The sequence below is a fragment of the Staurois parvus genome, unplaced genomic scaffold, assembly GCF_062004578.1.
Source record: "Staurois parvus isolate SC_StPar_1 unplaced genomic scaffold, SC_StPar_1.0 ptg000227l, whole genome shotgun sequence".
Lineage (NCBI taxonomy): Eukaryota > Metazoa > Chordata > Amphibia > Anura > Ranidae > Staurois > Staurois parvus.
The window spans coordinates 800,956-827,418 of NW_028318023.1; the positions used below are offsets into that span (position 1 = coordinate 800,956).

At 44.2% G+C, this 26,463-nt stretch overlaps 1 protein-coding gene across 1 annotated transcript in view; it reads left to right on the forward strand.

The window, feature by feature from the left end:
- The window catches only part of LOC149460503 (uncharacterized), a 73,399-nt gene that overhangs the window by 40,983 nt on the left and 5,953 nt on the right, over positions 1-26,463 (forward strand). Inside the window, exons 7-10 of the mRNA XM_089679564.1 lie at positions 3,281-3,401; positions 11,964-12,100; positions 15,235-15,383; positions 26,125-26,273. Of these exons, the coding sequence (XP_089535690.1) occupies positions 3,281-3,401; positions 11,964-12,100; positions 15,235-15,383; positions 26,125-26,273 (556 nt within the window). The remainder of the gene's footprint in view (positions 1-3,280; positions 3,402-11,963; positions 12,101-15,234; positions 15,384-26,124; positions 26,274-26,463) is intronic.

Below are 26,463 nucleotides of genomic sequence, written 5' to 3' on the forward strand. Positions count from 1 at the left end.
TTGGCTGTAAAGTTGTGATTAAATATTCACCTACTATATACAATTGCACTGACCTGGGAACAAATTGTACTGAAAGACAGGTACCCCATAGGCTATTAGAATTACTTTTGCTAAGTGTGCTATATTGCCGCTAAATAATGTATTTATATGCAAAGGTCCTGATTTGAAGATTGTCTATTACACTGTGTTTTCTGCTGTAAGGTAGGCACTCCAGTTTGTGAGAGTACCACTCTACCTCTAAAAAGAAGTGTGAGCTCTTCTTAAGCACTTGCCCTCCAGAGGATTTACCCCCCTTCCTGACCAGGCCATTTTTTGGTCGATACGGCACTGCATTACTTTAACTGACAATTGCGCGGTCATGCAATGCTGTACATAAATGAAATATATGTCCCTTTTTCACACAAATTGAGCTTTCTTTCGGTGACATTTGATTGCCTCTGCGTTTTTTATTTTTTGCGCTATAAACAAAAAAAGACAGACAATTTTGAAAAAAAACAATATTTTTTACTTTTTGCTATAAAACATGTCCAGTAAAAGAATTTAAAAATCAAATTTCATCATAGATTTAGGCCAAAAGGTATTCTGCGGCACGTCTTTGCTAAAACAAATCCCAATATGTGTAAATTAATTGGTTTATGTAAAAGTTATACCACTTACAAATGGCAGAATACATACTGGGATTTTTTTTCATACCAGTAATGGCAGCGATTAGCGACTTATAGTGGGACTGCGGCGGGCATTCTGACACTGAGGGAGAACTGACTAACTGCCACTGACATCCCCAGTGACACCAATACAGTGATCAGTGCTAATAAAAAGAACTTACACTCTACTAATGACACTGGGCAGGAAGGGGTTAACTGTGTGCTGTGTATGTTTTACTGTGCGTGCTGTGTGCTTTTTTACTCGGGAGACATGCTGCTTTGTATTTCTCTGTTGTGCAGAGAAATACAAAGCAGCATGTCCTTGCTGGCAGGAGAGACACCTGTGTTGTTTACACATAGGTCTCTCCCCTGTCAGCTTTGCACAGCGATCGCCAGGTGCCGGTGAGGAATCTCTGGCTAGGATCCAGTGACTGACATGCCTAGCTGCCAATGGCGGCGTGGGTAGGGCGGCGTGTGCACATGTGCCCTCTAATCGGAGATTCAGATCATGTATATATATACGTGATTTTGTGCAGCCCTGTCACCCTGTACCAGTATTTCAACTATAGGGCGGCGGGCAAGTGGTTAAAAGACTTGTTTGATTTCATGGTGAATACTCTTGGAGGATTGGAGCTGGAAAGGATAAGTTCACCTTTGAGAACATGTTCTGCCTGTTTTTAGGGTGGAATATGTAACATGTTCCCACCACTACAGCTACTGCCTGATCACCCCCCCCCCCCCCCCCGCCCACATGGCTGCATCATTCATTTACAGAGATCTGTAAATGAATGAACAACAAGTTCCAACAGCCTTAGCGGCTGTCGGCTTGTAGTTCTCAATGAACTACCACAGCGCCGATGAACGCTGTGATAGTTAATTGAGTCTTCCTGCCAGACTATCTGCTTGCCCATATGGGATATATGGGCAAGTAGATACACTGACAGTTTGCAGGAGTCCTGCATGGTACCTGCGATCTGCCGATCTCTGGTGCAATGCTTTCCAGGCTAAAAAAAAAAAATAGTAAATACGCATTTTTTTACATGCAAAAATGTTTTTTAAAAATGGGCATTTATTTATTTATTTTAAAGTGAACTTATCCTTTAAATTAGCTGCTGCAAGATTGATATATTTTTCCTGCTTGTGTGATGTGGATTATTTTGTATATATTGGGGATCCAGAATATGTTGATATATAATTATATACAGAATTCCATAGCAAGAACTATGGTCATTCACAGGGAAATCCAGGCTAGCCTACTTGGCTTAAGATAGTTATTAAGAGGTTGTAGAATAAATTATCGTATCACCCAATATATGGTCTCCATTCAGTAGCCAAAAAAGGCATGCAAAAAAAGGGGATTTGTGAAAAGAGATTCACAGAAAAAGCGGCTACATAATGAACAGAATGTGACACTCAGAAAAATTTCCAAAAATTATGCTTTATTACACATATAAATATGACATGTGGGCAGTTGCCCTGGTTTACCATCACCTCAGTAAGAGACAATACACACAGACCTAAAACCATATAAAATGACACCAAAACCGGTCTGAATGCATGTGCAACAGAGAAAATGACTACAGGAGTCTAAAGTCCCTGTAGCACAAACGCATAGGTGAACACTTCCCAAAGGAGGTGTATCCAAAAATCATACCATAGGTATATCATGAAACAGGTTATAATAATGTAGACTAAGCTCCTACCATAATGGTTATATCCTAATCAGGGAATTTCAAAAAATTATACTATGGATATAAGTATCACATGTATGCAATGCAGCAAGCACAGTATGCGTCAAAAAGAGAGAAAAGCATGCCTCTATGCCTATATGAAAAAAGACATTATATCATATATATGATGCAGTACATTCCTATGCCGGCACAAGTGGTTGGGGCCCATTCATCTGTAATGTAAACAGCTGTTTCCTAGGGCTCTTGAAATGAGAATATGCCCTATTTGTTCCCAGGATTGAGGAAAAGATGCAAAAAGCAGCACACTGCTTGAAATGGTTTCTTCACCACTACACGTGGACTACATACCACTTTCAGTAAGAAAAACAAGACACATCCCAAAAGATCTTCTGCCTGTTGAAATATACGTGGTATAACTTGTTTCCTATATAAAGCACCATGATGTCCCCATCCTGTAGTGAAACAAATAATATGTGGAAAGTCACTGAGAGAGCTTACACTCTATATAGGATATATAGGTCATATAGATCACAGAGGACCATATATCTAATGTCCTGTAACAGTCCACTCACCACCTGTGCAATGGCTAATAGGAAAGGAAAGAATGTCCTTCATAGGTACTGCCATACAAGGCCAGAGAGGCCAGGGAACCACCGCTGACATCCGCCGATATACCGCGGGTTCCAGCCCCTTCTTGGCGCCTGTGCTGCTTAGGCTTGCCTCATGGCATGTGAAGATGGCTTCCTCCTTGTAGGTCAGCGTGCGTTCCACCTAATGCGCATGACCGGAAGTGACGTATCTGACGTATGACGTCAACGCGTTTCGCCGATGGGCGTATCTCACTCAGCTTCGTCAGGACCTACTTGGCTTGGCTGCCACGTGAATATTGTAGGATAGGTAGCACAAAAATTAGCGAGTAAATCACTTTTTTTTTTTAATTTTCAGATATGTGGCACAGATAACAAGACATACAGCAGTGATTGCCATCTCTTTGCAACAAAGTGTCAACGAGAAGGAACAAAGGAGGGCAACCATCTTCATCTGGACTATCAAGGACCATGCAAATGTGAGGGAATAAAACAATTTTGAATATGCTGAATAATTTAAACATTTTAACCACTTGCCCTCCAGAGGATTTACCCCACCTTCTTGACCAGGCCATTTTTTACGTTACTGCACTGCCTTACTTTAACTGACAGTTGCGCGGTTAAATTAAATTTACATTCTTTGAATAGAGCTTTCTTTCAGTGGTATTTGTACACCTCTGCGTTTTTTTATTTTTTGCGCTATAAAAAAAAACCTTGACAATTTTGAGAAAAAAAACTATATTTTTGACTTTTTGCTATTAAACATGTCTAGTAAAAAAATTTTAAAAATAAAATTTCATCATAAATTTTTTTTTTATTTTGTATTTTTACTAGTAATGACGGTGATCAGCGACTTATAGTGGGACTGTGGCGGGCATTCTGACACTGGGGGGAACTGACTTGGTGTCATTGACATCCCCAGTGACACCAATACAGTGATCAGTGCTACTAAAAAGCACTGACACTGTACTAATGGCACTGGGCAGGAAGGGGTTAACTTGGGGCGATCAAAGGGTTAACTGTGTGCCGTTTATAACTGTGTGCTGTATAACTGTATGCTGTGCTTGTGCTTCACTGTAAGCACACTGCTTTGCATGGTTGTGCTACGCACAGTCGTGCAAAGCAGTGTGCTGGAGCTGACAGGGGAGAGAACTGTTTTGTTTACAAACAGTTCTCTCTCTTGTAGGAAATGCTATGCAATCACTGTAGCTGGCCAGCTAAGACCAGTCCTAGGTTGCTACTATGGTTCACATATATGTGTATACCAAACCTGCCAATAACCTCAGTACAGTATATATGTGCATATGTTAAAGCCAAAAGCAGAATCATTGCTGTAATTTATGTCTTTGATTGTTATATGACATTTATATATTCATTGTGTTAGCAGAAGCAGAAAAGGAAAATATGCCTTTAAGAGTTAGTATAGAACTGAGCCAATCACAGACAGCCTCACACTGTACAGAGCCTTAACCAATCCCAGCCAGTTTCACATTTATGCCTGTGTAAAACTCCCTGCTAGAATATTTTAGAGACACATGCTCACCAGACAGAGGAGGAAACAGACAAAGTTCCAATCAGAGAAGCTCCATGGAGACAGAGAAGGCCAAATAGGTATTTAATGCACGTGTGTGTGTTCCTCTATTGTTTAACAGTGCAGGTAGATCTGTATGTAAAAACTGTTGTGTGTGTTTACTTGTAGTTCCACCGAATCAAGTCACTGTAGAGTAATCATAATCGATACAATCTACCAAATTTAACAAATTAATCTAACAACATAAGCTAACGAATCTAATGAATCTATCGAGATAAGCTATCGAATCAACCCAATGTAATACGAATTAAACCATTGTAATATGAAAGAAATAAGCCATTGTAAGCAGTGTTATATGAAGAAGATTGAAGTTATTAAAGAAGTTAACTAAAGTATTCGGTGTGCTCTTTAAACCTACTGCATCCATAGAGCGGCATTGGAGGAATTACAGAGTAAAGTCAGTCTAATCAAACAAAGAAACAGCAATTGCATAATTTTTCTAATGCCACAGCGCACTAGGCACCAAAGGGTGCTGCGCCTGCCACAATCACCGGGCGCCGGCAAGTAATCAACGGCCTGGACCCAGTGATTGACAGCCGCGGCCATGAATGGCGGTGAGGTTAGGGCAGGCACGTACCTTACACGTGCCCCCTACCCGGAAGTGCAAAATCACACACACATATATATATATATACAGGTGAAACGCGAAAAATTTGAATATCGTGCAAAAGTTCATTTATTTCAGTAATGCAACTTAAAAGATGAAACTAATATATGAGATAGACTCATTACATGCATTACTCATTACGTGATTTGTCATAATTGTGATGATTATGGCTTACAGCTCATGAAAACCCCAAATCCACAATCTCAGAAAATTAGAATATTACATGCAATCAATAAAACAAGGATTGTACATAGGACAATATCGGACCTCTTAAAAGTATAAGCATGCATATGTACTCAGTACTTGGTTTGGGCCCCTTTTGCAGCAATTACTGCCTCAATGCGGTGTGGCATGGAAGCTATCAGCCTGTGTCACTGCTGAGGTCTTATGGAAGACCAGGATGCTTCAATAGCGTCCTTCAGCTCTTCTGCATTGTTTGGTCTCATGTCTCTCATCTCTCTCTTGGCAATGCCCCATAGATTCTCTATGGCGTTCAGGTCAGGCGAGTTTGCTGGCCAATCAAGCACAGTAATCCCACGGTCATTGAACCAGGTTTTGGTGCTTTTGGCAGTGTGGGCAGGTGCCAAGTCCTGCTGGAAAATGAAGTCAGCATCCCCATAAAGCTCGTCTGCGGAAGGAAGCAGGAAGCATGACGTGCTCCAAAATCTCCTGGTAGATGGTTACATTGTTGTTGGTTTCCAAATGAGATGCAAAAGTTGCTCTCATCAGAAAAGAGGACTTTGGACTACTGAGCAACAGACCAGGTCTGTTTTTCTTTAGCCCAGGTAAGACGCTTCTGACGTTCTTTGTTGTTCAGGAGCGGCTTGACAAGAGGAATACGACATTTGAAGCCTATATCCAGGATCCGTCTGTGTGTGGTAGCTCTTGATGCACTGACTCCAGCCTCAGTCCACTGCTTGTGAAAGTCCCCGACACTTTTGAATGGCCTTTTCCTGACAATCCTCTCTAGGCTGTGGTCATCCCTGCTGCTTGTGCACCTTTTTCTTCCACACTTTTCCCTTCTACATAACTTTCTATTAATGTGCTTTGATACAGCACTTTGGGAACATCCAACTTCTTTTGCAATTACCTTTTGAGGCTTTCTCTCCTTATGGAGGGTGTCAATGATGGTTTTCTGCACAACTGTCAGCAGTCTTTCCCATGATTGTGATTCCTACTGAACCAGACAGAGACCATTTAAAGGCTCAGGAACCCTTTGCAGGTGTTATGGCTTAATTGGCTGATTAGAGTGGGACACTTTGAGCCTAGAATATTGCACCTTTTCACAATATTCAAATTTTCTGAGATTGTGGATTTGGGGTTTTCATGAGCTGTAAGCCATAATCATCACAATTATGACAAATCACGGCTTGAACTATCTTGCTTTGCATGTAATGAGTCTATCTCATATATTAGTTTCACCTTTTAAGTTGCATTACTGAAATAAATGAACTTTTGCACGATATTCTAATTTTTCGAGTTTCACCTGTATACGTGATTTTGCGCACTCATGCCGCCCTGTAGCAGTACTTCTGCTATAGGGCGGATGGGAAGCGGCTTAACTGAACTTTCAGTTTAAGGTTCTGTTTTAAAACAGCACAGAAATAGCAACAATTTGTGCCAGAGCTGTTTTTTTTGTAATTCCTTTATTATCACAAGTCAAATAGAGTACAAACAATGAATGTTCACAATTGGGTACTCAGGCAATACAATCACATATGAGCTAGGCAAGACTTTAGAGCTATAACAGGTAGCCAGGTAATCGGTAGAACAACACCACATGGGTTATTAGGTGTCCACGAGATAGGGACATGGGCTCTGCAACAGATCCCATGGGTACCCAATGATAAACAATAACCATTGAAACCAAGATAGCATGCTCTTCTTTAACTTGTATATGTCGGTGACTCTGGACACCACAGGATCAAAACATGGCAAAAAAGCCAATAGCTGTGAGTTCCCAAATGGGGAACAGAGAAGGTAAAGAAAGAAAGTGAGAGAGAAAAAGAAGGGAGGGAGAAGAAAGGATGGAGGATAGGAGGGGAAGGGAAGTGGAGTCGTCCCTCCCCTGGCACAGGATACAGCAAAGCAGACTTCACTGGGAAGCGGGCAGTTTGTTTAGGTAGGAGTCAGTACACACAAAATAGTTCCATGGTCTCCATGTTTTGGTGCCTGACTCTTCTGTGTTACACAGGGTGGCTGTAAGTTCCTCCATATCCCAAAGAACATTGACTCTAGCAAACCAAAGAGCCTTCGAAGGAGGGTCAGTGCTCCTTTGTTTCAGAGCTGTTTTAAAATGGTCCAGGAAATCAGCGGCTCTGTAGGCTCCGAGTGTAGGATGGAATAGGTATCAGTGACACCCGCAATCCATCACTGAGATTACGAGCTAAATCAATCACCTCCTAGGTTTCCAGTCTTCCTCCATAGGAGTGCATGTAGCACATCATTGTAAACACAGTGGGGAGATTTCCTAAAACTGAAGCACTCCAAATCTGGTGCAGCTGTGCATGGTAGCCAATCAGATTCTAACTTCAGTTTGTTCAACTAAGCTTTGGCAATAAAACCTGGACACTGATTGGTTTCTAAGCACAGCTGCACCAGATTTTGCACTCTTGATTTTTTTTAAATCATCCCCAATGCTTTCACATTACATTGGAAATGATGTGATGGCATAAGTTTATTTTCCCCTAAAAATCCATGATAAGATATGTAAAAACTTCTCCACCCCAGGTTAATCTTCAATAATATATTAAATTTATTGAAATAGTTTATTTTTATATCCAACAATATAATTGGATTATCTAGATCAGGGGTGTCACACTGGTGGCCCTTCAGCTGTTACAGAACTACAAGTCCCATCATGCCTCTGCCTTTGGGAGTCATGCTTGTAACTGTCAATCTTGCAATGCATCATGGGACTTGTAGTTTGGCAACAGCTGGAGGGCCACCAGTTTGACAGCCGTGATCTAGATGAACATTAGATGAGTCATGAACCCAATGTCATTTGGATTGTTAGCAATCACAAACCTATGAAAAAGTCACTGTTGTGCTAATTTGTACCCTTGCCAACCTAACTTGATTTTATCCAAATGTTATGCTAAGAAACTAATTTTTTTCCCTGCGTGTTTCCCAATGTAGTGTTGAAAGAAGAATAAAGAAGCTACGGTATTCCAAACTAAAATGCTAAAACATCCACTTTGAGCTTAAAGGATCACTTTTTAATCAGAATATAGTATCAAGTCAATTAAACTCCTGGGATATTGATCTGGTCAATTAAGTAGCAGAGGGGGTTGCTAATCAGTTTCAGCTGCTTTGGTGTTAATGAAATTAACAACAGGTGCACTAGATGGGCAACAATGAGATGACTCCCAAAACAGTAATGGTTTTACAGGTGGAGGCAACTGACATTTGTTTTCTTACTCGTCTTTTTTGACTATTCTTCACTAGTTTTGTATTTGGCTAGGGTCAGTGTCACTACTGGTAGCATGAGGCAATACCTGAACCCTACATAGTTACATAGTTAGTCTGACTGAAAAAGACAAAAGTCCATCCAGTTCAACCAAAACAAATCCCCCAAAAAGTTATAAGTTATAATCCTATACCCACCATTGATCCAGAGGAAGGCAAAAAAACCCAGCAAAGCATGATCCAATTTGCTCATGCAAGGGAAACAATTCCTTCCTGATCCCCCAAGAGGCAATTGTATTTTCCCTATTAATGTTAGTAACCAGTTATATTCTGTGTATCTAAGAAATAATCCAGGCCTTTTTTAAAGCAATCCACTGAGCTGGCCAGAACCAACTCTTGAGGGAGTCTATTCCACATATTCACAGCTCTTAATGTGAAGAAACCTTTCCATATTTGGAGATTAAATCTCTTTTCCTCCAGATGTAAAGAGTTCCCCCTTGTCCTGGTTGATGACCTTAGGTTGAATAACATTACACCGAGTTCACTATGTGAACCACTGATGTATTTATACATGTTGATCATATATCCCCCCGCCCTTAATCACCTCTTCTCAAGACAGAATAAATTCAGTTCCTCTAGTCACCCATGCCTCTTATCAGTTTGGTTGCACTTTCATCAGTTCCCCAATGTTCTTTTTGTGAATTGTTGCCCATAACTGAACTGCATATTCTAGATGAGGTGTTACTAATCTCTCTGAAGTCTATACCTCTTTTAATACAAGAGAGGATTTTGCTCGCTTTAGAAACTGCAGCTTGGCATTGCATGCCATTATTAAGCTTGTGATCCGCCAGAACTCCCAGATCCATCTCCACCATTGATTCCCCCTGTTGTACTCCCCCTGCAGAGGTTGCACAGGCAGTCCAACACCTCCAGGATGGTACATCAATATGTGCCATTGCCAGAAGGTTTGCTGTATCTCCCAGCAGAGTCTCAAGAGCATGGAGGAGATTCCAGGAGACAGGCAGTTACTCTAGGAGAGCTAGACAGGGCCATAGAAGGTCCTCACCCCATCAGCAGGACTGGTATCTGCTCCTTTGTATAAGGAGCTACAGGATGAGCACTGCCAGAGCCCCACAAAATGACCTCCAGCAGGCCAATGGTATGAATGTCTTTGACCAAACAATCAGAAACAGACTTCATGAGAGTGGCCTGAGGGCCCAACATCCTCTAGTGGGCCCTGTGCTCACTGTCCAGCACCATAGTGCTCGATTGGCATTTGCCATTGAACACCAGAATTGGTAGGTCCACCACTGGCGCCCTGTGCTTTTCACAGATGAGAGAAGGTTCACTCTGAGCACATGTGACAGACGTGAAAGGGTCTGGAGAAGCCATGGAGAACATTATGCTGCCTGTAACATCATTCAGTATGACTGTTTTGATGATGGGTCAGTGATGGTCTGCGGAGGCATATCCATGGAGGGACACACAGACCTCTACAGGCTAGACAATGGCACCCTAACTGCCATTAGGTATCGGGATGAATTCCTTGGACCCATTGTCAGACCCTACACTGGTGCAATGGGTCCTGGGTTCCTCCTGGTGCACGACAATGCCTGGCCTCATGTGGTGAGGGTATGCAGGTAGTTCCTGGAGGATGAAGGAATTGATACCATTTAATGGCCCCCATGCTCGCCTGACCTAGATACAATAGAGCACTTCTGGGATATTATGTTTCGGTCCATCTTACACCACCAGGTTGCACCTCAGACTGTCCAGGAGCTCAATGATGCCCTGGTCCAGATCTGGAAGGAAATACACCAGGACACCATTTGTCGTCTCATTAGGAGCATGCCCAGACGTTGTCAGGCATGCATACAAGCACGTGGGGATCATACAAACTGCTGAATAACATTTTGAGTTGCTACAATGAAATTTCAGTAAAATGGACAAGCCTGCTGCATCATTTTTTCACTTTGATTTTCGGGGTGTCTTTGAATTCAGTCCTCTGTAGGCTGATAATTTTCATTTCCATCAAACGATGGGGCATCCTTACATTCCTAACACATTACCCAGTGCATATCAATATAGATATCCAACATCATATTTTTACTCATTGAGATCTGATGTGTTTTCAAAGTGTTCCTTTAATTTTTTTTGAGCAGTGTATAATGTGATCTGCCTTCCTATCAACACTTCAGTGATAAATACGTGCAGGAGGGTTTATTTTCTAAAGCTGGAGAGTGCAAAATCAGGCTCACTTCTTCATAGAAACCAATCAGCTTCCAGGTTTAATAGCCAAAGCTTACCTGAACAAGCTGAGGTTAGAAAATGATTGGTTTCTATGCAGAAGTGCACTTGATGTTGCACTCTCCAGCTTTAATGAATGATCCCCAGTGTGTGTGCATTAACCCTTTATTAACTTGTCACCAGAATAAAGTTATTAAATCCTTAGGAACCAGCCCCAGGCCTCCAGCTCAGGCTTAGCAGCACCCGACTCAGAGTCAGCACCCACACATTGCTCTGTGCATAGAGTCTTCGCTGCTGCTCAGTCCCCACTTCCCAGGTGACTGAGGCAAGTATGTTAACTTTTCAGCACCCAGTGCCCACTACTCAGGTTAGTGCCTGGTCCTTGATGGTCCGACTCACTCATTTCCATCTGTCAGCAGACTACGCACAGTCTTGTCAGTCACACTAGGCACTGCTCTGACTCTGGCGCCAGCCGCTTGGCGCCTGGGTTTTCATAGCAGCTGGCACAGTACAGTGTGAATCTGGCCATGATGTCATCAAGCTCACCTTGCAACCATAGTCTCTGCCAGACCTTCCCGCCGACACCAGCCAAACACACGCGGATCATGCTCTTGAGTGGCTCCGGAACTGTGCATGCGCAGTTCCAACCCGAGCTGCCACAACCATTTTTCACTTGTACATTTCTCCTGTTACGGGCAGGAAAAAAGTACCAGGTTTTTACTGACTGTCTGTAAAACACACAGTTGGCAACACGGAAAGCCAATCGGTTTTATTTTTAACAGGTTTGTTGGTAAAGTCATACGTGAATGCAGTGTCTATGCTTATTAACATACTCTGTTTACATGGTTGGGGAAAAAACATGGCATTTCATTGTCACACAGAGCCAAGTCAAAGGAATTTTACTGTACCATTAAAGGCTCTATTGATAATAACAGGGTTGTATTTGTATAGCTAGTTTCAGTCTAGAAAAACATGAGTGCAGACATTATTTAACAAAACATGAATTATATCACAGGCTAATAACAGAAAATAAATATGTGATCATAGCACATATAAAGAGCCTAAATCAAAAAAGACAGGCGGTATTTCTGCAAGTCTCTGCATGTGTTATGCATTTTACTTGAGTTTGAGCATGTCAATATGTACTAAATGATTTATTTGGTCTAATTTATTTCTACATTTTTATAGACATCCCACCATGTACAGACTATGAACTTGCTCATTTTCCCTTCAGAATGAGAGACTGGCTGAAAAATGTTCTCATACAACTGTATGAAAGGTGTCTGGAAAATCCAAACCTTCTCTCAGAGAAGCAGAGAAACAAGGTGAGATTATCCTATTGCCAAAAGCATGTGTTTTGTGATGTTCTCAATCAACAGAGGAAGCTAAGGTGTGCATATCTTGCAGTTGATTATACAGATACTAAATATCAGGGACAAAAGAAGAAGGCCAATATTCCAAAGTACTTCCCTCTCATTACCTATACAAAAGAGGACTATTTTTCTTTGTGTGTTAACCACTGGATGGCTACAGCACGGTTGTCTAGTTCTGGGAGGGTGTCATATGATGTCATCCAGAACCGCGCCTCCTGCGCGTCCTCTGGGGCCCGCATCCAGCGAGCTCTGTGATCACTATGTCCATTGGGCACAGCTGATCACATGCCATGGTAAAGGGCCAATCACAACACCCTTTTACCATGTGATCAGCTGTGTCCAATGACACAGCTGATCTCAATGTAAATACAGTTGCCGGTTATTGGCTGTACTTTCCTCACACTGTCACAGCATGAGGAAAGAGAAGAGTAGGTAATTTAAAAATAAGAGGAAGTCCAGTGCAGCCCCCAGCCCTAAAAGTGTCCATCGATGCTGCCAGTCAGTGTCCATCAGTGCCGCCAGTCAGTGTCCATCAGTGCTGCCAATCAGTGTCCATCAGTGCTGCCAATCAGTGACCTTCAGTGCCACCTATCAATGCCCATCAGTGCTGCATATCAGTGCCTCCTTGTCAGTGCCCAGCAGTGCTGCCTATCGGTGCAGCCTCATCAATACCGTCTCATCAGTACCCATCAGTGCAGCCTATCAGTACCCATTAGTGCTGCATATCAGTGCCAATTAGTGCAGCCTCATCAGCGAAGAAGGAAAATTACCTGTTTGCAAAATTTTATAACAGACACTAAGCAAAAAAAAATGTCAAAATTTTTGGTCTAAAAAAAAATGCTAAAAATTACATATGTGTACAGTGTTACATGACGGCGCAATAATCATTCAAAGTGTGCAAGCACTGAAAGCTGAAATTTAGCCTGGGCAGGAAAGGGCTGAAAGTGCCTGGTAGGCAAGTGGTTAATAAAACACCATTAAAGTTATGTCAGGTGAAGAATCCAGAGCCGTCATACATACATGCATAATCTGGTTTCTAGTGGGTGAAAGGTGGGCCTGTTACATTTTCTAATGGCATGGGCCAAGTATCTGCTTTAATTCCTACAACCTCAACTATTGGTTATGCTTTCACCATATAATTTGATTGACTACCCTATCTAAGCCCAAAATAGATTTCCTGGAGGGTTGTAACCCTGTTTTATAAAATATTCAAACAATGCCTGAATTTTTCACAATTGACATTTCAGATGACATGGGAAGATAAGAATTTGATATGAATAAAGAATACAGGTATTGCACATTGCATAATTAAAATAGAGTTTTCTGCTGAACTTCTCCACTGATCACCAATTTAGGGAGCCCTTCTCCACTGACTACTAGTGAAAGGGGGACTTCCTACACCAACCACCAGTGTGAGGGGGCACTTCACTGATCACCAATGTAAGTGGCCTTTCCACATTGATCACCAGTGTAAGAAGGGGTTTCTCCAATGACTACCAGTGTGAGAGGGCACTACATTGACCAACAATGTAAGAGGCACAATAATAAGGGCGGGGGTTACCTCCACTGACCACTATTCTAAGGGGACATTACACAAATACTCAATGGGATGGTGTCACTTCACTGACAGAAATGTGATGGAGCAAAACTGTTTTCACTCTCTTTCATTCTTTTATATCTATTACCATTATTCTTTTCCAGATTAGTACTGAAAATAATTTTGACATATAGAGGAGAGGGGGAGTTTAAAAAGATCCGCCTTAAAGTGTTACTAAACCCAGGACCCTGCATTCACTGTATCTGATCTCCCACAGGACACAGAACATGGAAATGCAATTATGTTAGTAAATATAAACTGCTAAATACCTTTTCTCATCAGCAGTTAGAGCAGCCTTGTGACTTCTAACAGTAATTTTTTAAAACAGCGCTCCTCCACACCCTCTCTTTTATATCCTATTATCCTCCTCTGTGTCTGCAACAAGCATATACCATGCCTTTAATATGTCAAAATATTTAGTGTGTCACATCAATACATTTTTTCTTACATGTGTATATAAAAGATGAACATAAATATATCCCACATAAAACAAAAAATTATTTAAACAAAATACACCCAGCCAATGTCTACATAATCAAAAAAAAAGTCCATGTGTAAAGTAAAATTAAATGGGAAGATAATTCATACATATAATGGTTCTTCAATTCATGTGTAATTTAAACACCACACCGTGCTGATACACCACCCAAACAGATTGAATAAACTCACCAGAGCTCCAGGCTGGTCAAATCATAAACCAACTGACATACAGTGGCTCTGGGAGCAACGATCTGCAGCAATATCTCTGACTCCTACTTGACTGGTCAATCCTCACGAAAAGGGATGGAATTACATAAGAAGAAAGAGGAAACTCCATAGTGTAAAACTGTCAATAGCTTTATTCCATTTAAAAAGAGAGAATCTCACTCACTATCTACAGTGTCTCCACCAACACTGGTAAAAACAGCGTGTACATATGCAAACGAGGGAACTCCGGTAACACATGACTTCTATCAGTGTCCAGCAGAGCACTGGTTAAAGCTTGTAGGAGGAGTTTTCATCTTGCTCTAGGAGGATACAGGACCTCTAACCTCTGTCTGGACAGTGCTGATTGGTTCTCTACTGATCACATGCACTCTCCCAAGGAAAAAAAAACCCTCTCTAGTAATACATACCAAACTGAGCATGTGCAGAGTCACTCCACACGATAGGTCTTATCAGGAGATAAGAGGGGGACACTGGAAGAAGGGAAGGATCAGAGAAGTCAGGATCAAACAGTGTTTTTACACAATGCAGAGGATTAACCCCTTAGGTTCCACAGTGAGTATAACGAGCATGCTTTACTGCATATTCTGATTGATTTTACTGTGGTGGGTTTAGTAACACTTTAAATGTCAGATGCACAAGGTACAGCATAGGGTCATTTTTGTAGAGACTGCAGGGACAAATATGAATACATATTTAATGATAGTTTATTACAGTTCTGTTTCACCTACTATAGTCCTTGCACATTTTGTGATGAAATAAGAGTTATGGTTTCTTATAATAGGTTAAAAAAATCTATGAGAATGAGAAGCGTCTGGAGGAAGGTGATCACAACATTGAGCTCTTGGTGAAGGATTTTCAGAAAAACTACCACATGTATGTGTATCCTGTTCACTGGCAGTTTAACCAGCTTGATCAACATTCTATAGACAGGTATGTTTTAATACCACAAGGATAAGAGTCATCCAGGTACTCCATAAAAATACGTGATTTTAAATTAATAACATGCTACCTTTCAGATTTACGGTATGTGCATTTGTGATTGCTCATGTTGCTTAACCCCTTGACGCCGACGTAACACAAATATGCGGCCTCACGGACCTGGGCTTTTTTCCGTGGGGCCGCATATATGCGTACCTGTCTTTGTGCTGGGAGCGCGCCGCTCGGCGCGCTCCCAGCACCGAGACCGCGGTGTCACTGAGAGCCCCGGGTCCCGTTCCCGGGTCACGTGATCGCTGTGATAGCCTCTGATTGGCTATCACAGTGATCAGTCACTGTGCAGCCCGGCCCCCTTGTTTTCTCTCTCTCTATGAATGGAGAAGAGAGATACATTGTATCTCTCGAACTCCTGACAGAGAGATAAAAAAAAAGTTTGTAAAAAAAAAAAAAAAAAGATAAATAAATAAATATTAAAAAATAGAATAAAAAATAAAGAAAAATACCTAGATCAAAGTTTGATCTAGTTCAGTACCAGGGTTAGTGTTTGAGTCAAGGTCAGGGTCAAAGGTCAGGGTCAAAGGTCAGGATTTAAAAAAATTAGTATCAGTGTCAGTTAGTGTTAATGTCAGTGTCAGTGACAGTGTGTTTTGTGTAAAAAAAAACAAAACACAAAAACAAAATGCGCACTATTGTTTCTGGGCTGTACTACGGGTACAAACAACAAATAACATACACATATATGGTATCGCTGCGATCGTCAAGAACCGGAGAATTTATTTTGGGTTGTTCTTTGGTGGTAGGTTATGGTCGTAACAAGAAACACAGTTAAATAAAAAAAAACAATTTTTTTTTACTATTTTGGCCCAGTTTTCCTTTAATAATAAAAAAAAAATTAGGAGCTATCCATTACCATTTACCATCAAATGAAAGCCCAATTTGTCCTGAAAAAAACACGGTATAATTCACCTGGATGTACAAAGTAGTTGTGATGATATGTACGGTTTTACTAACACATGTCAACGTTGCAGAATTGTGCTTAGGCATTTAGATTTGTTTTACCCTTAGGCGTGAAGGGGTTAAAACTCTAATTCTTGACATCGATCCTTGGCAAAAAAGTTACAGTACTTTGCATTGTGTATAATTATTTATGAAATGATGTCTAACACTAACATATACTACTGTAGCGGTACTCCCGTAGGAGCTACGGGAATACTGTCCAGGTCCTCCCCAGTTACTTTGCCCTGCAGTCAGGCACATAGGCTCATTCACACGTTTCTCCAATAACCAGTCTAGGAGTGTTGTTTTTATTGTTTTCACTTTTGGAGAACTTGGATAGGGATTAGGGAGATGAGTGGAATACTCCAAAAATAGGAACTCTTGACTTTATCTAATCTTCAGGGCAAGCTATGTCAGAGTCCATACGTGAATCAAACAGTGGAGTTCAGCTTTAAGGCAGTAATAAAAAGTAGTAGTAGTAGTAGTAGTAGTAGTAGTAGTAGTAGTAGTAGTAGCAGCAGTAACACTGGTAGTTGTAGTAGCAGTAACTTCTTTAGAGCCCCAGAGCAGTGTCCCTTTAAAAGTAGGCCAGGTGTGCAAAGCTCTTCAGAATACCAGCTGGTGTTCCCTTTGTTAAACCCACAGCTAACTTCCTAGCAACAGAGGAGGTTAAACAGCACACAGTCTCTAAGATCCTTTAAGGATGTCTGAATTCACAAGGACTAAAAGTAGCTGGATGCCTGACCAGATCTTCAGTGGACAGCTCCTCAGTCAGCATAGCAGAACCCAGGTCTCAGTATTCAGGCCCTCAGGTCATCCACCTGAGGCTGATAGGCAGTAGATGCCTGAGAAGGCAGCGTGCCCTCTCCCAGGCTGGATCAGTCCTTGACAAGAAAGAACCCAGAGCCCCGTGTGCTGGCTGAATATACAGTACAGTTACCCAGCATGCCCTCAGAGCCAGTCTCTCTGGGATAGACTGAGGCTGTGTCAAGAATCATGATGAAATCTGCATAACTCCACACCTATCATCCAGAAGCGTCTAAAGTTTCCTGGATACAGAGGATGCTAGGCATACTGGCAGCAGCTGAGTACACAGTGCAGAGCTAGCTAAATGATCACAGTTCACCAAGTATAGTGAGCTAACTCAGCTTTTTCCTAACAAATATTTACAGTCACTCTGACTACTGAGTGACAACTAAATTTACCTATCAAAAACATAACTAATTCTAACTAAATCTAGCACCTACGGAGGAGGGTGCTACACTACTTTTTCATGTTTCATATGGGATAGAAAGTTTACATTAAACCCTTGATGAGAAGTAAACTTAGGGCATACATATAGGCATTGTATTAACTAAACCCACCACAATTGCCCTGAATGCTCCCTGGTTCTAATATGCAAAGCCTTTCTTGTAGGTTCTGGAGAGTAGCCTATGTTCCACAATACAACATTCTACCTTTTTCACTCTATCCAGAAACCATGACAGTAAGAGTAGAGCTCATTCTTCAAAAAAAATATGGGGGGAAGGGGGGAGGGGGGTCCATGGATCACTTCTGAGAGCAATTAGGTGGTTCTTACACTTATGCCATTGTTTTTTTTTATACTTTTTCCCTACAATCATATATTTGAAAGGAAATCTGTTCTCATGGTTCTTGTTTGATAGAAAAGGCTCCTGCAGATGCTGCCATTATCTGACCTGTAGAATAACCCTCACTGTAATTACCTTGATTGCTATGGCACTCAAATGCAGGGCAGCCATCAGAAATTTTGGAGCCCCTTACACAACTTTAGGCCCGGGCCTGACCGCCGACATTCCCCAGGGCCCACCCACTGGCTATCCCAGTGAGTCCAGCAGTGCACCCACTTTTATTTTAACACTCTTACAACTTAAAATATATGAAAATGAAAAGTATATTCCAAGTCATCAGTGCTTTCAAGATTTAACAGGAAGGAATTATATTTTAGCCAAAAAATATGAAGCCTGCCACCACGATAAGGTAGGCTTTTGTGAGCAGGACCCTACACTAACACTAAGTCTGTTCCCTTTTTAAAGAGACAGCCCAATCCAGCAAAAAGACATCCCCATATATTCAACAAAGAGATGGCCCAATGCAGTAAAGTGACAGCCCCATATATTCAGCAAAGAGACATCCCAATCAAGCAAAGAGGTATCCCCATATAGCAAAGAGACTCTCCATATAGCAAACATCCACTAAGCCTGTACAAAGTTTTCCATCATTTGCAGACTGTACATGCTCTGTATAAAGAATGCAGAGAAGATAAAGAACCTGTGCCTGAGGCTAAGGGTTCCCATGCCATTCCTGCTGCTGTGCCTGCTGGCTCTTCCACTTGATCTCACTCAGCTCTTCCCCCTCTCACAGTTATGTGGTGATGGTATCGTGCAGGACCCATGGCGGCTGCACATTTTAGCGCCGATTGTCTAGGTGCTGGACTGGTGCTTCTGTTACTGCTCAGGTTAGAGCTGGTGGATATTGTTAATTATTGCAGGTGCTGTAGGGAGAGAAGCGGGTGGAGGCAGCTAGGTAAAGGTGTGAGTGCCAGGCCCCTACATGTGAATGGGCTGTGTCCCCCCTGATGGTGGCACTGCTCAAATGGCACTGTATGTGGCCAAGGAGCAGGAGTGGGCAACTACCTTAGGAATTAGACTGGTCAAATAGATGTCATGAAACAGATTCCATTTAACATGACTCCTTGTCTCCGCTACCACTGGATTCAGAATAATATAAAATGTTCCAGCCTGGCAGACGTTTTATCTAGATATTTCCTCATAACTTATCGTCACTGCATTTACAATGTACAAGCAAAGATGCCCAAACCTCCTACAACATAAAAAAACCTCTCTGTAGTCTCTTTTATAACTACTATCATTTTGATGCATTTTTACGCAACTAAAATATTTTCAGCTAACATTGACTATCTCATTTAATTGTAACACTTATTTCTCCATCTTTCAATATATTCTATGCTGATTTCTTCCTGGGCAAGAGGCCCAAAAGATCCAGATCCTGGAAAGATATACTTTGTTAAACATGTCTAACCCAGGCTATACAGTTTATCAAGCTAAAATGTGTTGTTATATTATTCTGTGGTTATCTGATACATTGCCAGATTATTATATGCAAAAACACAGAACCCAAACCCATATATATATAACAATATCCTTTTTCACAGTCACGTAGGATATTCAAGAAAATCTTCAATCCTTAAAAGGTTCTTACCTTTAATTTTTCAAATATTCAATTCATGTGTAAGCAAAATAAGTGTACTCCTCTTCCTCCTTTCTTAAAAAGTGTCAGTGTTTATTTTTTCAAGTGTTCGAATTCCTGTGCAAACACCTCAAAATGTGTATTTCTCTTCCTCCTTTATTAAAAGTGTCAGGCCCTCATGCAAAAATAATAAAACGTATATAGTGCATTATCTTTATAGATATAAATACACTATAATGTATTACACTCACATCAAAGTGCTCATATTGTGCCAATTTTTCACCATGTGACATCAATCTATATCCGTAATTCCTACTCTTACCCTCCAATCAAAAATCCTTCCTTATTAAACGGGGATGAATCTTGACAAACACTTGATTTTCCTACTTCTTCTTTCATAATCAAATACTCCCCCAAAAAAGATAATATCATATATAGTATCTTCAATTCAAATGGAAAACAATAGTGCCAATGTGCCCGTGGTCCTGCAATCTTTGTGATCACCTACTAGTGCTCAATCCACCTCAGGTGACCCACCACTTCATGGTTCATGCACCTTACCAGATCCTCCTAGGTCTAAAGAATGGAATCTCATAGTGCACAAATACGCCTCAGAGATCTCCTCCACTGCCAATATTCCACTCTATGGTGTACCATTTGTAATCAAACTGAACATAGGCAGACCATAGTATAGCCAATAAAATAAACAGGTTTATTCTTTAAAAAAGTGCTTACAATATGTATAAAAACGCCAGCATACAACACCTTTGTTGGATCTCTACAAAGATGGCCACCGCTGAACTTCCAGTTTGCGCCTGACGTCACTTCCTGACGAGTTTTGTCATTACGACTTTGTCAAAGAATGCACATTTACTTTTAAGAAAGGAGGAAGAGGAGTGCACATATTGAGGTGTTTGCACAGGAATTCGAGGAAGAAGAAAGAAGGAAGAGGAGTACACTTATTTTGCTTACACATGAATTGAGTATTTGAAATATTAATGGTGAGAACCTTATAGCCTGGGTTCACATACATGTGCTGCAGTATATCGCATGTGATTTGCACAGGAACCGCACCACATTCCTGTGCAAATCACATGCGATTTGTGTGCATTGCAATTGGAGCCATACATTTTGTATGGCTCTAATTGCACTGCATCCGCACCAAAAACATGCAGGACCCTGTTTTTGGTCACACTAAAATCAGATCGCATGAGTATTCACAACTCTATGATCCGATTCTGCACATCGCACCGCGTTTTGCGGACCGCTTGTTGTTAACCGGGTGATGTTAACATACACACCTGCAGCGGTTTGCATGAACAGGGTGCGATTCCCGCACAGAAAACACTGCAAATTCCGCACCGTATCAGTGTGAACCAAAGCTTAAGGATTGAAGATTTTCTTGAATATTCTACATGACTGTGAAAAGGGACATTGTTATATACAGTATGACGGGTTTGGACACTGGGTTTTTGTTTATAATCACATCTTCTCCGGGGAGAAGTAATATCCTCGTGACTGGAAATGTTATTTTATTTTCGTATGTTTAGGATTTTGGATTTCAGGTATTTGATAGTTTGTTGGGGGTGACAATGATCACTCATTGACCCTGAGTGTGGATTTCATTACACATTGCCAGATTATTGCCTACTTCAGCAGCATGATCATCCATTGTAAGAATTTTTATACCTTTTACATCATACAAATTGAATGAAGATATGATGTAAATAACAGCCCCTTAATCTTGTTTATCCAAAAACACATTGAATTGGCATTCTACCAGTGAGCAAACAGTTAAAATGAAGGACAAAATATTATTATATGACTCTTCATCTTTATTATTTTATTTATTTATTTATTTATCGAGTTTATATAGCGCCAAAGGGTTTGCTCAGCGCTGTACAATAGAGGGGGGGACAATACATGAAACAGTACAGTAACATCAAACAGCATACAAGGGGTAAGAGGGCCCTACTCTTTCGAGCTTACAATCTAGGAGGGAGGGGGTAGAGGCAAAGGAGGAAACGGCTGTGGGGGATGGAGTGGTAGGAGGAGGGAAGGGCAGCGGCTGTTAGGTGAGGGTGGGGTAGGCTTCCCTGAAGAGGTGGGTTTTCAGGGAGCGCCTGAAGGTGAGGAGGGAAGGTGACAGTCTGATGGATTGGGGTAGTGAGTTCCAGAGGATGGGGGAGGACCTGGAGAAGTCTTGCAGTCGTGCGTGGGAGGAGGAGACCAGGGAGCAAGATAGAAGGAGGTCCTGTGAAGAGCGAAGGGTACGGGTAGGGTGGTACCTGGGAATCAGGTCGGTGAGGTAGTTAGGGGCAGTGTTGTGAATGGCCTTATAGGTCAGAGTGAGCAATTTGAATTTAATGCGTTGGGCAATGGGGAGCCAGTGGAGGGAGAGGCAGAGGGGGGTGGCAGAGGTGGAGCGGCTGGAGAGGTGGATGAGTCTGGCAGCTGAGTTCAGGATGGTCTGAAGCGGGGAGAGTTTGCACTAGGGTAGGCCGGTGAGGAGGGAGTTGCAGTAGTCAAGGCGTGAGATAATCAGGGAGTGTACGAGTAGTTTAGTGGTGTCTGGGGTAAGGAAGGAGCGTATCTTGGCGATGTTCCGGAGGTGGAGCCTGCATGTGTTTGTAAGTGATTTGATATGAGGTTGAAAGGAAAGGTTTGAGTCCAGAATGACGCCAAGGACCTTGGCTTGCTGGGCGGGATTGATGGTGGTGTTGTTGGTAGTGATGGAAAGGATGGGGCGGGGCACGGGCTGGGGGGAAGACGAGAAGCTCGGTTTTGGAGAGGTTGAGCTAGAGGAAATGGAGCGACATCCAGTCAGAGATGTCGTTTAGGAGGTGAGTGATGCGGGCGGAGAATGTGGGGGTGAGGTGAGGGGTGGATAGGTAGATTTGAGTATCATCAGCGTAGAGGTGGTAATTGAAGCTGTGGGAGTGTATGAGTTTGCCAAGGGAGGAAGCGTAGATGGAGAAGAGAAGGGGTCCAAGGACAGAGCCCTGGGGGACCCCAACAGAGAGGGGGAGGGAAGAGGAGGTGGCATCGTTGTAGGAAACGCTGAAGGAGCGTTGGGATAAATAGGACGAGAACCAAGAGAGAGCGGTGTCTCTGATGCCAAGGGAGAGTAGTTTATTAAGGAGGAGGGGGTGGTCGACTGTGTCAAAGGCCGCGGAGAGGTCTAGGAGAAGGAGGACAGAGTAGTCGCCTTTGGCTTTGGCGGTTAGTAGATCGTTGGTGATTTTGAGGAGGGCAGTTTCGGTGGAGTGTAGGGGATGGAAGCCGGACTGTAGTGGGTCAAGGAGGTTGCTGCCAGTTAGGTGGGCGCTTAGGCGATCGAAGACCAAGCGCTCAAGGAGCTTGGAAGTGAGTGGCAGCAGGGAAATTGGTCTGAGGTTGTTGAGGTCAGTGGGGTCCAGGGAGGGCTTTTTGAGTATGGGGGTGATGTGCGCATGTTTTAGGGGGGAGGGGAAGACGCCAGTAGAGAGGGAGAGATTGAAGATGTGGGTAAGGGAGCGGATGAGGGAAGAGGGGGGTGACCGGAGGAGTTGAGAGGGGATAGGGTCCAGGGGGCAGGTAGTGAGGCGGGCTTCTGAGAAGACTCTGGTGACTTCCTCAGTGGTAGTAGGGCTGAAGGAGTGCAGTGATGGGGGGTTACGGTAGGCAGGGCCTTGGGTGTGGTGGGGGGTAGTGCCGTTGCAAGGTCAGAGGAGGGGAGAGATGAGGGGGTGATGGAAGGGGGGAGGCTAGATGGGGAGGTAGATTGCAAGTTGACTATGTCCTTGCGGATTGCGTCAATCTTGTTGTGGAGATGAGTGGCAATCTCGTGGGCGGTAAGTGAGGTACTGAGTAGAGGAGGGGGGGAGAGAGCAGGGAGTTGAAGGTGGAGAAGAGTCGGCGAGGGCAGGTGGAGAGGGTGTTGATCAGGTTAACGAAGTAGGCCTGCTTGGCGGCGTGGAGGGAGGAGGTGTAGGTGAGGAAGGCAGATTTGTAGAGGGACCTGGTTTTGCGCCATAGTCTCTCCAGCCCACGACTGCGACGTTTGAGGCATTTAGTATGGTCGTTCTGCCATGGTTGGAGCGGTCTGGGTTTGATGTTGCGTGTGGTTAGGGGTGCCAGATAGTCTAGGGTAGCTGATAGTGAGTCGTTGTACGCGGTGGTGGCTAGGTCAGGACATGACAGTGGAAGGATGCTGTCGTGTAAGCGGTCGGCAGCCGAGTGGAGGGGGGCCGGGTGCAGGTTGCGGAGGTTGCGGCTGGTGATGGTTTGGCGCACTGGGGGGGGGAGTTAGGGGAAGGGGAGATGGAGAACGTGAGGAGGTGGTGGTCGGAGAGAGGGAAGGGGGTGTTAGTGAAGTGGTTAAGGGTACAGAGGTGGGAGAAGACGAGGTCCAGGGTGTTCCCATTGATGTGGGTGGAGGATTGAGTGTATTGTGTGAGCGCGAAGGAGGAGGTTAGGTGGAGGAGTTGGGAGGTAGCTGGGGTGTTGTCGTTGATGGGGATGTTGAAGTCCCCGAGGATGATGGTCGGTAGCTCAGAGGAGAGGAAGAAGGGAAGCCAGGCGGCGAAGTCATCCAGGAAGCGGGCTATGGATCCGGGGGGCCTGTAGATCACTGCGATCCTTAGGGGGGTGGGTGAGAAGAGCTGGATGCAGTGGGCCTCGAAGGAGGAGAAGGTTAGGGAGGGGGGGTTAGGGAGGACCTGGAAGGTGCTCAGCGGTGATAGGAGCAGGCCGACACCACCACCTTTGTGACCGCTCAGTCTTGGTGAATGGGACCAGACGAGACCTCCGTGGGAGAGTGCCGCAGGGGAGGTGGAGTCAGTGGCCTGTACCCAGGTTTCGGTGATGGCTAGGAGGTTGAGGGAGCAGGAGATAAAGAGGTCATGGATGGCAGTTAGTTTGTTGCAAAACGAACGGGCGTTCAGAAGTGCAACTGAGAGAGGGGGGATGGATGCGGGGAGGAGGTGCACAGGTATGAGGTTGAGGGGGTTGCGGCGGTTTTCTTGCGGGGGCAGGGGGGTCCCTGGAGGGGGGGTTCCTGGAGGGGGGGAGATGTGGTGAGGGGCCAGGGTTCGGGGAGATGTCCCCAGCGGATAGGAGAAGGGTGAGGAGGGTGGCATGGGAATGGGAGGTGTAGGAGCGTGTGGGTCTGGTAGTGGTGGCACGTGGGTCGACCGGGGAGTGGAGTACCAGGAGGAGGTGGTGAGTGCCGTAGTGGGGAGAGGGCAGAAGTGAAGGGGCAATGTAGAGCTGTTTTGGGGGGGTGGGCGGGTAGAGGGAGGCGATTTTTGGGATGGAGGAGAGGAAAACGAGGAGGAGAAGTGCAGGTGGCATGCTGGGGTGAGTGCAGTGCTGTTCGGGTCAGGGGAGGTGAAGGGATACGGGTCAGGGTGAGGTGATGTGGAGAGTCTGTATCACCGTGGAGGAGTCCACTAGAGTCCTTCTGTAGCTGCAATCTGTGGGTGCAGTATGCTGGCGTCCGAGGGGTCTTCAGTGGGTCCGGTGGATCGGCGAGTGGAGGGGTCGTAGGGTGCGATGTCTGGGGGTGTTGGTAGGCACGGCGTCTGGTGATGCTGGCGGCTCGGAGACTTGAGATTCGCTGGGTGGTCTGGGAGATTCACTGGGCGACGTCTTGATTCGCAGGGTGGTCCGGGTGTTGGGTGTCCAGAGGTGGTAGCTGGGTGCCTGGTAGCTGGGTGCTGGGTGTCCAGGGGTGGTAGCTGGGTGCCCGGTAGCTGGGTGTCCAGGGGTGGTAGCTAGGTGCCCGGTAGCTGGGTGTCCAGGGGTGGTAGCTGGGTGTCCGGTAGCTGGGTGCCCGGTAGCTGGGTGCTGGGTGTCCAGGGGTGGTAGCTGGGTGCCCGGTAGCTGGGTGCAGGGTGTCCAGGGGTGGTAGCTGGGTGCCCGGTAGCTGGGTGCAGGGTGTCCAGGGGTGGGCCCAGAACCGATGTATGGGTTGGGCAGCGGAGCAGCGATCAGTGGGCCTGAGCTGGTTCCTGGTGGTCAGGGATGGACACAGGGCTAGTGGGGAGGGCCCTGCGGAGGCTGGCAGGTCTGTGGGGATCGGTGGTGGCAGCTTACCCGTTCTGGTGGTGCTGCCGTGCAGGTATCCTGGGGTGGTCCTGGGCTGCTGTCAGCTTGGTGGTCCTTGCTTGCTGATCTTTGGTGGGGTGGTTGTTGTCACCCTGCGTCAGGCTGCTGTGGCCCTGGAGACGGTGGAGAGGGTCAGGGGCCGCCTGGGGAGGACCACCCCCCTGTGTGTCAGAGGGCAGGAGCCGAGGGACGGAGCGGCGGCGCCGCGATTCGGCGGCGGTGCCGCAAGTCGGCCCGCGAATAAATCGAGGCCGCGGCCTCGATTTATTACACTTTATTACACTCTTTTCTATTAATATTGTCAATCTACTCTTGCTTACTTGTTCTTTTAAGACACCATCTTATAGTATCAAATATATATATGATACCAAGATCTTTGTCATCTCTTCATGTCTTTTGCTTGCTCTGTATTGTATTGCAGGCTGCTCACAAGATCAGAACTTTCTGCACTGCGTGCCCCATTGATCCCAATGGAACATTGTGTGACGGCATTTTTACAGGGCTGCAACACAAATAATGATAAACACATTTCCCTGCAGGAGTGGTGCCACTGTTTTGGAATCAAAGATGGTAATATTCATGTGTAAAGTATGCTTAAACCCCACCACAGTGTTTATAATTTCTGCCTTGAATTGTACAAAGTATTGGACGGCTTATATACTACCAGTGGAACACATAAGCCAGTGGTTTTCCCACAATGCTTCTGATGTGGAGAAAGGTGTCCACAGTGATCACAATTTTTTGTGCCTTCAATAATCTG